Genomic DNA, 13,557 nt, shown 5'->3' on the forward strand with positions numbered 1-13,557 from the left:
AAGGGAAAAGGCCACACTTCCACACTCCTAGCGCACGCGGTCCTGCCCCGTCTAATTTTCTCCTGCCACGCGTCGAGCCATCAGTCGTTCCTCTCCACGTAAAATAAAATGAACCCTATCTAGGGTTTCCACCGAGACTAGATCGATCTTGCCGGCGACGGCAGCAGCAACTTCTCGCGCGTCATGGAGATGGAGGCGGAGACGCTGAAGAGAGACCGCCCAAGGGAAGCGGTCGTCCCGAGGATGAAGAAGGAGATTACTCCGTCGGAACAGCAGTGGATGGCGCTCGCGGCGGCGGAAGCGCTCGCGGCGCGGGAGAAGGCGATGGCCGAGGAGAAGGATAAGCCGCCGACGGACTTTCTCGCCGTGCAGGCTGCCGAGTTCCGCAAGTCCTGGACCAGGCTCTGGTCCGACCACTTCGGCGACTTCGAGGACACCAGTGAGTCCATCCATCGTCACTTGCATTCCTTCGTTCCGCCCTTGATTGATTAATTCAATTCAATTCAATTGGGTATCTATCTTACCACCATCGGGCGATCGATCCATTCATACTTCCTAGATGAGTACTGACTAACTGCTGGTTAGGAGTGAGTACTTTCGTTTTCCCCATCAATATAACGATTCAAGATTGCACTGATGCGTGGCACTTAATTTACTCTGATAGATATCATCAGATGTTTGTTATCAGACCTTGATACATAGATGACATGTGGTGCCAGGATCACAACTTGGAAACAATGTAATACTAGCTGAGAATGATGTGATCGATGCTTGCACATGTTCGCCTAATCATTGTTGTTTTTATTGCTGCTGCTGGACTCTGTTTTCCAATTAAACTCATTTGAAATTAGTCTCGCTCCTACAATTAACTGCTTGCAGCCAAGATCCCTCCCATGCGTTTTACAGATAATCCTGCGCCGCCCTACACTGCCTTCCGCTACCAGACTCTACAGATCTTTTCGGTCAAAGTCGCAGGAGTAAGAGGGGGTTTACAATGGCCGCTCCATGTGTTTGGTACGGTTGCCCTACGCGACGCAGTTGATCGCAATCGCAATATTATCTTCAACCGTAAAAGGGATAACTGCCAGACCCTCACCCAAGAGGTTCATACTCTCTAACATGGATTATCATAGATTGTTTTATTTATTTCGTTCTTGTTGTTGCCTAAAGTAGCAATCACAATTTTCTGCCAACTTTAATTTCCCATGCCTGCTTGCCCTTTCCCCACTGGTTATTGTCATTACCTTGTTATTTCTCCCCACCCATCTAATTCCATCAGTGATCATCTTTAATAATCAGGATTCTGTCGCCTTCTAGAAACTACAATGGCTCACGGCCATACAATTGTCGTGCCTATTACTTGCATTGGAATCATGTAGACAGCTCAAACCTATGTGTAAACAAGAGAGAATGAGAGCATAAGCATTCCCCCAACAACAGGCATATATCTTAAAATCCAGTCATATGTCTATGGGTTTGATCATTGAGACATGTTACACAAGGAAATGACCATCCCCTAGCAGTACACAAGTTAGACTCAAGTCACCCAACTAAGGGCATGTCCAACAATATAGTCAGTTACTAGCTATAATAGTTGTCCATATCATCTATAGATAACAACTCCAATGGACTAGCTATAGCATGCTTTCTAAATTTAATATGAGTTCACATGTAAAGGGTATTAAAAGTCAGCATGCTAGTTGTTATACGCTATAGACTTACTACTGATTAGTAGCTAGCTTTTCTCTCTCCTTTCTTCCTCTCTCCTCCACAGCGGCAAATGCTGAGGTGGATTCCTTATAGCTAGCTGACCGTACCTTGTTGGAGACGCCCTAATCATTGATTCAATACATCAAATGTAGGGAGCAGATGCAAGCTGTGGGAAATCCTAAGGGAAGATTGCCTGCAATATTTTTTACATTACTCCGACTTTGCCCTTTGGAATTCTAGGCACTTTACATGTGTCCCCACAGTGCATATGTAGATATCTTGAGTCCTTTTTGTTCCTGAATCTGTTTTGAACTAGTGATGTCTATTTTATCTTGTGCTTGATAGTTTCTTGCGTTCTTTGATATTCTGGCTTAACATGTTTCAGGATTGTTTGCAAAACATATATTCGTTGTAAGGCATGCTTATGTGTTTTGATTGTTTGCACACAACAGATATCCCCTTTTCTCTCGCTTATGCATTAATTAAGCTAATATATTTCCTCCCGTCTTTCTTGTATGCACCCTACACCATTTATGCTATTTATTTTGCGTCATTTATACCGTTCTATATTTCTTTAGCTTCAGTTTAATTATGATTTATTTATTGCTGTTCCATACAGGACCCAAATTTAGCACTGACAGGTCCTACCCGTGCTGTTGTGATGTTGCATCCTGTGACCTTCGAGGTTGAGCTGACAGTGAAGGGCAATACTGAATCTGAGGATAAAGACTTAAGCTATCTAGCCGTGCCATTAATGCATCGATCTCCATTTGATTCTTGCCTGCTTATCAGTGATTACACTAGCAAGCTTAGCACATTGGAGTTTACACATGCTCATCTTTTTTACTCTGTGGAGGCCACAATAAGTGTGCGAGTCATTGGTGGGTCATGGCATGGTTACCGCAGTCAGTTTTTTGCCTGTACCGTCAGTATCAATCAGGAAGTCTTGTTACTTGATTCTGGAAACGAGGAAGTGCCTGTTGCTGGTGATGGCGATATTGAGCTTTCAAGGAAGGTTGCTTCTGTTGAATTTAAGGGAAATTTGAAGGTTTTTGTCAAGGCATGGCATGGTGATAACTTTTTTGTGAAGAAAGAGATGGTTTTCACACCTAAGGAAGCTGGTAGAAGCCATGGTATTCTTAATGTTGGCTTCTGTAAAATGAAAGTCACTGTCGCTTGGTCGCTTATTTCATGTGATCATAATCCTACTAAAAGTTTAGTTTAGTTGCTGGAAGTAATAACAATATTTATGATGCGCAGTGGGATGGTTAAGTTTTGCATTCCGTGGGTATTGTAACTTTTTCTTCTGAAGTGGTATTTTGGAGTAAGTAATCGGGATATGGTTGCTGTAATCCTACCTGTGTTGGGATAAGGGTTTGTTTGGCAGAGCTTCTAGAGCAGATTCTCAGCTGGAATCAAGGAGAGCTCTGCCAAACAACAGTTTTAAGCTTTTAGCTCCCTAAGTGAAATCTGTGAGAGTGATTTTCTAAAATGAACTAGAAGTTAGGGAGCTGAAAAAAACAGCTTCCTCTGATTCACTTCTCACAAAGAATTACTTTCTTCACATATTTTATTTTAGAGAATTACTAGAAAATCAATTTCAGCCATAGAATCACTTCCTCCAGAGAATCACTCCCCGCAGAGAATTTGAATTAAGGAGAGCTCTACCAAACAGACACTAAAGCTGGATTTGATCTCTTGAGCTCCCCTATTGTAAGTATTTTATGCAAATAATACTAGCTGCTTGTGTTATGCTTTAGTGTGCACATGCGTTGATTGATGGATGGCCATTATGGCTTCTATGAAGGGAAAAATACAACCCCCAAAAGTCACTTGGATTTTGACTTTCCTCTCCAAAAATTGTTTTGTTGCAAAAAATCCCTAAATGTTTGATTTTGTTGCAAAAACACCCCCAAAAATTCAAAACAAAATTAAAAAAAATCACAAAAAAATCTAAAAAAACTAGAGACAATTCTAAGACCTTTTGTGAAATTTGTTTTCAAAATTTATATCCTTTGCATCATATTTCATGGAGAGTAAGTTTGAAAAAAAAAGAAAAACGTGCAGCTCATTTATTAATTCGAGTTAAATGCATAGTTAATTATTTACTAATCCAAAAATCATGAAACCATTATTTTTAGTCTTCTTACATGATCTTATATATTTTAAAAAATACATAAAATCTTGAAATAGTTATTGTAACGTGCAGGATTGAGTAAATGTGTTGCAGATATATTAATTCATAACTAATCATAACACCCCCAAAAAATGTTGTTTTGTTGAAAAAACCCCTCAAAAGTTTGACTTTGTTGCAAAAAACCCCCCAAAATTTCAATTTTTTTTTTTTAAAAAACTAGAGACAATTCTAAGACATGTTCTGATTTTTTTTTTTCAAAAATAATATCCTTTGCATCATATTTCATAGAGAGGAAGTTTGGAAAAAAATATGCAGCTCATTTATTAACTCATATTATTTTAACTTTGTCATGTCTCTACCATTATTTTTTCTTTTGAGGGGTTTTGCATTTTTCCCTTCTATGAATGGACTGGAACTGGGTTGCAGTGTTCATTGAAACTTGATCCCAGTTGAACTATTCACGTAGGTGTCTTTTTCCTGCATCTTGAGCGTTTGTGATATTGTGCTGTATATTTGCCCAGAACCCATTGCATCTTCCATTTGTAAGGTGTTTTGTTTGAGGAATGAGGTGATCCATCATCACATCATTCCTAAACCACATGTTTGGTTTGATTCATCATCACTACATCATCACCTATTCGTCACAAACACATGGTTAGTGTAAACATTTGGGATGATGTCTCCTCACCAAAATTCATGGGATGAACTCATGTTGGACCTTCTCATGTAGAATGGGTTTATCGCTCAAACAAAACACCCCATTTATGATGCTGCTCTAACTTGTACTGCGTTGTTCTCAGGAATGTTCCTCGCATATGTTTTGCATCGCAGCCATGGATGGTATCGATTAGAATCATATTTGCCAAGCTTAATTGAAACTCGCGCGCCCCGATTCATATTCATTGCCGTGCCGTACACTCAGAGAGGCGGCGAGTGTAAAATTTTGTAGCCGACGAAATGATCGAACCTAAAAGAAACGACAACGATCTTCAGAGAACAAGAAAAGGAAAGCAGACCATAGCCCTTTCTTGTAGGAACTTAGTCGAACTACAATTAGGGGTTTACATACGACAAACTTAATCAATGCAAGTAAATCAGCTATATCTAACTATTCATCATCATTTTCCTCGGTATCTTGCAAAAAAGCTCCTGGTACCAATCTACTACCACACACGTACCAATCTACTACCACAAGTCTAGCATATATCCGAGGGAGGAACTTTGCTACGTGAAACCGCTGCAGGTTTGAAATTTCGTCAGCTGAAAAAGTTTTAGGTTCGCTTTACTTGTAACTATGCATCAAGAGGAACTGAAGAAGCCTTTTAGCCTGATAATTGCTTCTGCACAGGAACAATATCCTCAAGCACCCTCATGTGCATGTCCAGGGAAGTTAGGCTCTGCAACGTTTGCACTTCCATCCGCCTCCTTCCGCTGATTCAACACATCATCATCGATAAACAATTCTGTGTCACAGATTAGAACCCATAATTACTCAGGCCCTCCGACAGGACCGTTTCCAGTCCATGCTGTCCAACCAGCCTCCTTACGAGAACTTTCCTTGAGAGCACGTCCCAATAGCGGTCCTTAATTGCTTGGATCAAGGCTTTGTACTCTGGCTCGCCATCATACACATCAAAAACCATGATAGGAATATCCTAGCATTGGAAAACAACATTAGCAGTTGTTTGTTACTTCTCTCGACTCAGATTTAGATATAAAGCATGCGAAATAATTTTGTTCATCTCTGATACGCATAATTAAATATGTACATATGCAATTACAAAGAACAGATCAAACTTAGTACTATAAAGTAGATGTGAAATTAATTGACACGTCATTCAGATTTAGATACAGAGCATGTGAAGCCAATTACTGAAGCAAAGCTAGCTATAGATGGATACTGGAGCATGCATCATGCATGGACAGGTTAAAGAGCGCTCAAGTTAATTAATTAATTACATAGATCTCGATCAATACATATGTGCATTCAGCCATGTCAATCATGCAATGTGTGTACATTATGTACATCCACTCATGTCTCCAATAAACTTAGTCACTTCAATGATAAATCCTCCGGGTAACTAAATTAAGTTAGCTGAATATACAGACGCAAAGCTCAAAATGGATTAAGTCAAGTGCGCAAGCAATTAATCTGACTGATCGAACGAGTAACATTACAAACTCAACTAAAAGATGCATGCATCGATCTGCAAAAGATGAACTGAACTGATCGATACTTACATTCTCACTTCTTTGAAGCGGCGCAAAGAGGTTGAGCAAGTGTGGAAATGCTACATTGGCTGCTGGTCCTTGGCCTCTCCCCCTTCCTCCTCTTCTTCCCCTTCCTCCTCTTCTTCCTTCTCCTCCTCTTCTTCCTTCTCCTCCTCCTAGTCGTCCTACTGTTCCTGGCTGGTACCTGAATGGGAAATGAGGTTAGTGCTACGACCTTGCATATATTGGTTCTGACAAAGTCGTTCAACGTTTTCTGGAGTCAAGCAATTCACACTAGGACATGCCATTGGAAGCGAATAATCGGAGCTTTTTCCAGTATCTGAGAGTACTACAATACTATGTGCGAAAGCTGCATTGAAAATCTAGTGTATAATTTCCAGACAATCGCGAATGGTGTTACAGATTGCAGAACTTTCAGATGTGCATGCAACAATATTCAGTAGGCGGAAGCCGTGGGAGGGGAAGAGAGGGTACCGAAGCCGGTGATGAGGCAAGAGGCGGCGACCATCAGTTCCTGCACCACGAAGATACTGAGTGTCATGACCAGTCTACGACGGTCGACGGACACGATACATCCTTACCGCTTCGATCTCCATCTACGGCTATCGGCGCTGCTCCTTGTTTTACCGTTTCTTTAATTAGCTGTTATTGGAATTACTTCTGTTAAGTGGTTTGAACCCGGGTAAAACAGTTTAACCACCGCAACCCGTCTGGATATGCTTTAACCAGCTCGGGGCGGTGAGAAGGGGGTATCTTGCTATTGTATCAGACACATTTTTCCAGTTGATAGATATGGATAGCGATGGCAGCGAACTCGTTCCTTAGGGTTCTTCGCTGAGTTAATCCCCAAATCAGCTTCCATATTTGTTCTGTTCTTGCTTGGTGATCGTTCTGTTGTGACAAGGGTATCAGAGCTCTGCGATCTTCGGCCAAATTAGCGGCGAAATCGATCCAGTGAAGGTTGCTCGGCATCGTTCGGGTGTAAAATTCCTGGAGCTTGGATCGGTTTGGAGCTTGCGGAGGTGACGGCGGTGGATTGGACCTTGGTTTGGGTTGCTCAGTTCTTCTGAGTGTAAAATCCCTCGATCAAGTTCTTCCAATCCAGGCGGCGGTAGACGACTGGAAGCGGATCCGCACGGGGAGGGATTTCCTGAATTGATCGGCTTCAACGGAGGCGCTATGACTTGCACTACCAAGACGGCGGCCGCGGCGGCGGCAGCTTCAGTCACGGGCATCACCAGTCAGGAAGATTTGGATGGGTCTAGCCAAGGGTTCGCGGAAACCTTGCAAGACGAGATGCTTGAACTGAAGGCAAGGGTGGGAGGAATTGAGCTCAACGTCTCTCTCATGCGGGAGCAAATGGATGACATGAAGTCCACTATGCAGTCCTCAATGTTGGAATTAGCCAGATCCATCAAGGAACGCAGTAATCAGGTAAACGGCTCCAACCTAGATACAATTACTCTCCCAGCTGACCGCGATGTGGTTGAAAAAGAGTTGGCAAGAGCCACTTTGGTGGAGAAGTCTGGGAAGACTCTAGTTGAGGGCAGACAGGATACGGATGCTTCCTCAATTCCAACCCATCACCCACCTTTTGGTGTTGTGTACACTGTTTACCTCCTAAACATCAGTTCGATAGTGAATTGGATCAGGAAAGGCTGAATGGTACACATATGCATTCTCACAGCAGAGTCAACAATCACAACACCTATGTTCCACCCCATGCTCGTCCTTCTGAACACTTCAGGCACCACCAGGCGCAATTCAAGCAACCTGACAATTCTTTCAGTGTTTCTATCGCTCGACCCAAGCTGGACTTCCCCACTTTCAATGGTGATAATCCGATTGGATGGACTAGGCAGTGCGAAAAGTATTTCGACTTGGCGGCAGTACCTCAGGATATGTGGGTGTCCCTAGCTACCCTGCATTGCACTGGTCGTGCTGAGCACTGGTGGTGTGGACTTCGAGTCTCCTCTCGTCAGCTACGCTGGTTCCAATTTTGCACATTGGTTTGTAACCGCTTTGCAGAACACAGTGTGTATGATGTGGTTGAGATATTTCACTCCCTGTCTCAAGAATCCAGTGTGACCAGCTACATTGACAAATTTGAGGAGCTCATGGCAGGGATGCAACATTTACATCCTAGTCTCCAAGATGACTACTATGTCCGATGCTTTGTGAGGGGTCTGAAAGATCAAATTAAGCACCATCTGAAGCCACATAAGCCTCAAACACTGGGTGAAGCATATGTAATTGCAAAGGATTTAGAAAAGGCAGCATTGAGCAGGAGACACAACCCACCCCAAAGTGTCGGGTTAAGCAGACCACAGCAAAGGACAACACAGTCCAGCAATACTCCTTACAAGCTTGAAGGATTTCAAAAATCTGATAAACTACCAGATATTGCAACCAAGCCTAAAGAACCTGGGACTTGCTGGAAATGTGCAGCCCCTTGGACCCCCAAACATAAGCAAAAGTGCAGGTTCTACCACAATGCTGCAAATGCCATTTCATTGGAGCCAGTTGATTCCCCACATTCTGATGAGGAGCAAGATGGCCTTCCAGCTCATACTGAGGACACTGTGGCCGCCCCATCCACTCTAATGCAAATCTCCAAACAAGCTATCACAGGGACAAGGACTGTAGCCACTTTCTGCCTACCAATAGTGATTGGAGGAAAAAGAGCGTTAGCCTTGGTTGATAGAGGTAGCACACATAGTTTTCTTGATGTTACATTTGCTAACAAGGCTGGTTGCCATATTCAGCTAACAAACCTACAGTCTGTCAAGGTTGCCGGGGGTGGGGAGCTGCTATCTGGAGGTCATGTATAGCACTGCCCATATCTGGTTTTCCAGGAAAAATTTGATAATCCTTTCCAGCTGCTAGAACTGAAGAACTATGATGTAATACTTGGTTGTGATTGGATTTACATGCATAGCCCAATTGGAATGGACCTGAAACAAAGGGTGCTTACCATCAACAAGGATGGGGTTAGATAAGTCTCATTCTCTGATTGTACCACAACTGATCAGTGTTATTTCATGGAAGCTCATGACTTCACAAAGATGCTGCTCAAAGGAGCCTTGGGGTATGTCCTTCACCTCAAGCTGATCCCACAAGACATTCAAGAGGGAAATTCTCAGGAGCAAGGTATTCAGTTGCTGCTGGAAGAATTTGCAGAAGTTTTTGCTGAACCCAATGGGCTGCCACCCAAAAGAAATTGTGTACACTCAATCCCCCTCAAGCCGGGCATCATTCCCCCCAACATAAGGCCTTATCGAATCCCACACCACCAGAAGGATGAGGTGGAAAGGTTGGTTAAGCAAATGCTGCAGCAAGGGCTAATACGTCCTAGTGAGAGTCCTTATTCATCTCCATCAGTTCTGGCTAGGAAAAAAGATGGCTCTTGGAGATTCTGCGTTGACTACAGGCAGCTCAATGACCTGACCATCAAAAATAAGTTTCCTATACCAGTTATTGATGACTTATTTGATGAGTTAGGTGGCGCAAAATACTTCTCCAAACTGGACCTCAGGTCTGGGTTTCACCAGATATTGATGAATGAGCAAGACATCTCAAAAACAGCATTTAGAACACATATGGGCCATTATGAGTTTTTGGTTATGCCCTTTGGTCTTACAAATGCCCCATCTACGTTTCAATCAATGATGAACACTATATTTGCTGACTGCCTAAGGAAGTTTGTCTTAATATTCTTTGATGACATCTTGGTATACAGCAAGTCCTTAGACCACCACGTGGAACATTTGAGAGCTGTGTTGCAGAAGTTGTTGGAGAACAAGTTAACAGCAAAAAAATCCAAATGCATCTTTGGGGTTCAGCAGGTGGAGTATCTGGGCCATATAATTGATTCTGCAGGTTTATCCACTGATAAAGCAAAGATTGCAGCAGTGCTTGATTGGCCAACTCCTACAGATATCTCTCAACTCAGGAGTTTCCTGGGGTTGACTGGATATTACAGAAGATTTGTCAAGAACTTTGGAATTATCTGTAGGCCCCTCCACGACATGCTTAAAAAGAATGCATTCCACTGGGGAGAGGAACAATCTATTGCATTTGAGGAAATCAAACACAAGCTGGTAACAGCACCTGTGCTCACTCTTCCTGACTTCTCTCTACCTTTTACAGTTGAGACTGATGCTAGTGGAGTGGGCATAGGGGCAGTATTGATGCAAAAGGGTCAACCTATCGCTTATTTTAGCAAAGCATTGGGCAAAAAGGCTCAAGCACTGTCAACCTATGATAAGGAGGCCTTGGCTATTCTAGAAGCTATCAAGAAGCGGCGACACTATTTTCTGGGCTCTCAGTTAATTATCAAAACTGATCAACAAAGTCTGAAATTTATTGCAGAGCAAAGATTGACAGAGGATTTTCAACACAAGCTTATGCTCAAGCTCCTGCAATTGGACTACACAATTGAGTATAAAAAGGGGAGGGACAACAAGGTAGCCGATGCCCTGTCCAGGAGATACCAGGAATGTCAAGCTATCTCTGTTGTACAGCCACTTTGGGTTGCAGATATACAGAAGAGCTATTTGGGAGATCCTCAATGCCAACAGCTGCTGACACAGCTAGCAGTAGCACCTGATCCATCTTCTGTATACACACTTCATTCTGGAATCTTAAGATACAAGGGCAGGATTCATGTGGGACATGATACTAACCTCCAGAACCAAATTTTATCGGCCCTACACACTTCTGCTGTAGGTGGACACTCTGGAATTGCAGCCACATACCAAAGGGTGAAAAGATTATTCCATTGGCCAGCCATGAAAAGGTCAGTTGAAACCTTTGTCACTGTCTGTCCTGTGTGCCAGCGAGCCAAAGGGGAAAACTGCCACTATCCTGGACTTTTAGATCCCTTGCCCATACCTGACATGGCTTGGTCTCAAATTTCAATGGATTTTGTTGAGGGTTTGCCCAAATCCAACGGAAAGGACATAATTATGGTGATAGTTGACAGACTCACTAAGTATTCCCATTTTGTACCACTGTCACACCCTATCACTGCCCCTGGAGTTGCCCAAGTATTCCTGGATAATATTCTCAAGCTACACGGCCTTCCCACTGCCATAGTTTCTGACAGAGACCGAATCTTCACTAGTGATTTCTGGCAATCCCTCTTCAAGTCCCTCAAAGTATCACTCAAGCTCAGTTCCTCTTACCACCCTCAAAGTGATGGGCAAACCGAACGGGTAAACCAGTGCCTGGAAAATTATCTAAGGTGTATGTCCTTCAGTGAACCCAAAAGGTGGAGCTCTTGGCTGGCCTTGGCTGAACGGTGGTATAATACAAACTATCACATCTCCCTCAAATGTATCCCATTCCAAGCATTATATGGATTCCCACCACCCCTCATAAGTGAAATCTCAGTTCCAGGGCCAGACTCTCCAGCAAGGGACTATTTAGCTGAAAAGCAAGACATGATCCAGCAACTAAAACTGAATTTGTCCCAAGCACAGGCTCTAATGAAGAAATATGCTGATCTAAAGAGGACAGAAAGAGAGTTCCAGGTGGGGGACATGGTGTACCTGAGGTTACAACCATACAGGCAGGTTGCTTTTGGGCTAAGAAACTCTCTCAAGCTCTCTACAAAGTACTTTGGACCCTTTCTGGTACTGCAAAGGGTTGGATCTGTTGCCTACAAACTTCAGCTGCCTCCGCACTGTCAAATTCACAATGTTTTCCATGTGAGTCAGCTCAAAAAGCATGTGGGTCCTCATGCTGTACCCTGTTCTGACCTACCAATGGTGGATACCCATGGGCGTATCAAAACTTCGCCAGCTGCCGTTCTGGAGACTCGAGCAATGCCTAGAGGTGATTCAGTTGTTACAAAATGGCTCGTGCAATGGGAGAACACACCGCCTGAAGATGCAATGTGGGAAGACAAAACATTTGGCAGATCAGCCTTTCCAAGTTTCTATACCCAGATTATGAAAACCTGGTGGCCTCAAAGCAGTAATTCTTAAGCTGCAATTCAAAGAGTTCGGCACACTTGAGGGCAAGTGTCTTCTTCAGAGGCAGGCATTGTCATGACCAGTCTACGACGGTCAACGGACACGATACATCCTTATCGCTTCGATCTCCATCTACGGCTGTCGGCGCTGCTCCTTGTTTTACCGTTTCCTTAATTAGCTGTTATTGGAATTACTTCTGTTAAGTGGTTTGAACCCGGGTAAAACAGTTTAACCACCGCAACCCGTCTGGATATGCTTTAACCAGCTCGGGGCGGTGAGAAGGGGGTATCTTGCTATTGTATCAAACACATTTTTTTCCAGTTGATAGATATGGATAGCGATGGCGGCGAACTCGTTCCTTAGGGTTCTTCGCTGAGTTAATCCCCAAATCAGCTTCCATATTTGTTCTGTTCTTGCTTGATCTTTCTGTTGTGACACTGAGCCTCCCCATCACGTATTCACGCCCATCGCTGCCTCTCCTCCTCCTACTCCTTACAGTCGCGGGCTAGGGCGGAGCCCGGGCAGCTGCCCAGGGTGGCCGGGCCTTGGCTCCGCCCCTGGCTGGAGGGCGGCAGCCATCAGGGAGCGAGCACGGCGGTGACGGCGTGACGCGCTCACTCGTCGTCTCGCCGACGCGGAGACGGCTGGGCTGGAGGCGTCGAGCGCCCGGGCAGCTAGGGCGAGCAGGTCAGGGACTCAAGGGCGTCGGGTGACTGGACGAGTTGGGCTGGGCTAAATTTGTTTTGGGTGTTCCCCGGCCCACCAGGTGACGATCGGCCCCAAGGTTAAAAAAACCGTACGTAACAGCCCAAAAATCGCAGTTACCGACCTTTTCGGTCCGGTCCAGTTTCAGAAACCAAACAGTAACTGAAATTTGAATTAAAAAATTTGAAAAAATAAAAAAATTCAAAAAAAATTCAAAAAAATCTTTAAAAACTAGACACAATTCTAAGAACTTATGTGAAAAAAATTTCAAAAATAATATCGTTTGCATCATATTCTATAGGGAGAAAGTTTGAAAAAATGAAAAAATTGAAGCGTGCGGCTCAATTATTAACTCACGTTAAGGAAAAGTGTAACATGCAAACACATATTTTTCTTGTATAAAACGTATTTTAAGAGAATCTTTAAATTTTATTTCACTTTATTGAGAGTTTTATTAAATTCTCTATGATTTTTACAAAGTTCACAAGCATAAAGTGAATATGTTAAGAAACAGCACTGTAATTAACTTTTTCATGTCTACTATTATTTTTTCTACGTAAATCATAATATAAATAAGCTAATGAAAGTGGTTCACTAATTTTTGAGGTGTGATGGGTCAGTTATGAATTAATCTAGTCGCAACACATTTACACAATCATGCATGTTACAATAACTAATTCATGAGTTCATATATTTTTAAAAGATATAGGATCATGTAAAAAGACTAACAAAATTAGTTTCATGATTTTTGGATTAGCAAAGAGTAAACTATGCATTTAACTTGGTTTAACAAAT

At 43.0% G+C, this 13,557-nt stretch overlaps 1 protein-coding gene and 1 long non-coding RNA gene across 3 annotated transcripts; one reads left to right on the plus strand and one right to left on the minus strand.

The window, feature by feature from the left end:
• The first annotated feature begins 126 nt into the window (after positions 1-126).
• On the plus strand, positions 127-3,042 carry LOC133902032 (uncharacterized). Of its 2 annotated transcripts, none has more exons than XM_062343603.1 (3): positions 127-439; positions 880-1,103; positions 2,330-3,042. In XM_062343603.1, exons 1-3 carry the CDS (start codon positions 184-186, stop codon positions 2,933-2,935), a joined length of 1,086 nt encoding a protein of 361 aa, XP_062199587.1. In that variant the 5' UTR covers positions 127-183; the 3' UTR covers positions 2,936-3,042. The 2 variants fall into 2 exon arrangements, with proteins under 2 accessions (XP_062199587.1, XP_062199588.1); XM_062343604.1 differs by having other exon boundaries at positions 907-1,103.
• Positions 3,043-5,414: 2,372 nt separating this feature from the next.
• LOC133901235 (uncharacterized) lies at positions 5,415-6,614 on the minus strand. Its single transcript, XR_009906692.1, has 3 exons — positions 6,554-6,614; positions 6,089-6,263; positions 5,415-5,502 (listed from the first exon to the last, which is right to left on the minus strand). It is a non-coding gene; the product is annotated as an uncharacterized LOC133901235 (long non-coding RNA).
• Positions 6,615-13,557: the final 6,943 nt, after the last annotated feature.

The sequence above is a fragment of the Phragmites australis genome, chromosome 20 (genome assembly GCF_958298935.1).
Source record: "Phragmites australis chromosome 20, lpPhrAust1.1, whole genome shotgun sequence".
In the NCBI taxonomy this organism is placed as follows: Eukaryota; Viridiplantae; Streptophyta; class Magnoliopsida; order Poales; family Poaceae; genus Phragmites; species Phragmites australis.

Bases quoted from the DNA above. Each gene is read 5' to 3' on its own strand.
- LOC133902032 (XM_062343603.1), top strand. From the start codon at position 184: ATGGAGATGGAGGCGGAGACGCTGAAGAGAGACCGCCCAAGGGAAGCG. The intron at 440-879 runs GTGAGTCCATCC...AACTGCTTGCAG, and splicing joins CGGCGACTTCGAGGACACCA to CCAAGATCCCTCCCATGCGT. The intron at 1,104-2,329 runs GTTCATACTCTC...TGTTCCATACAG, and splicing joins GCCAGACCCTCACCCAAGAG to GACCCAAATTTAGCACTGAC.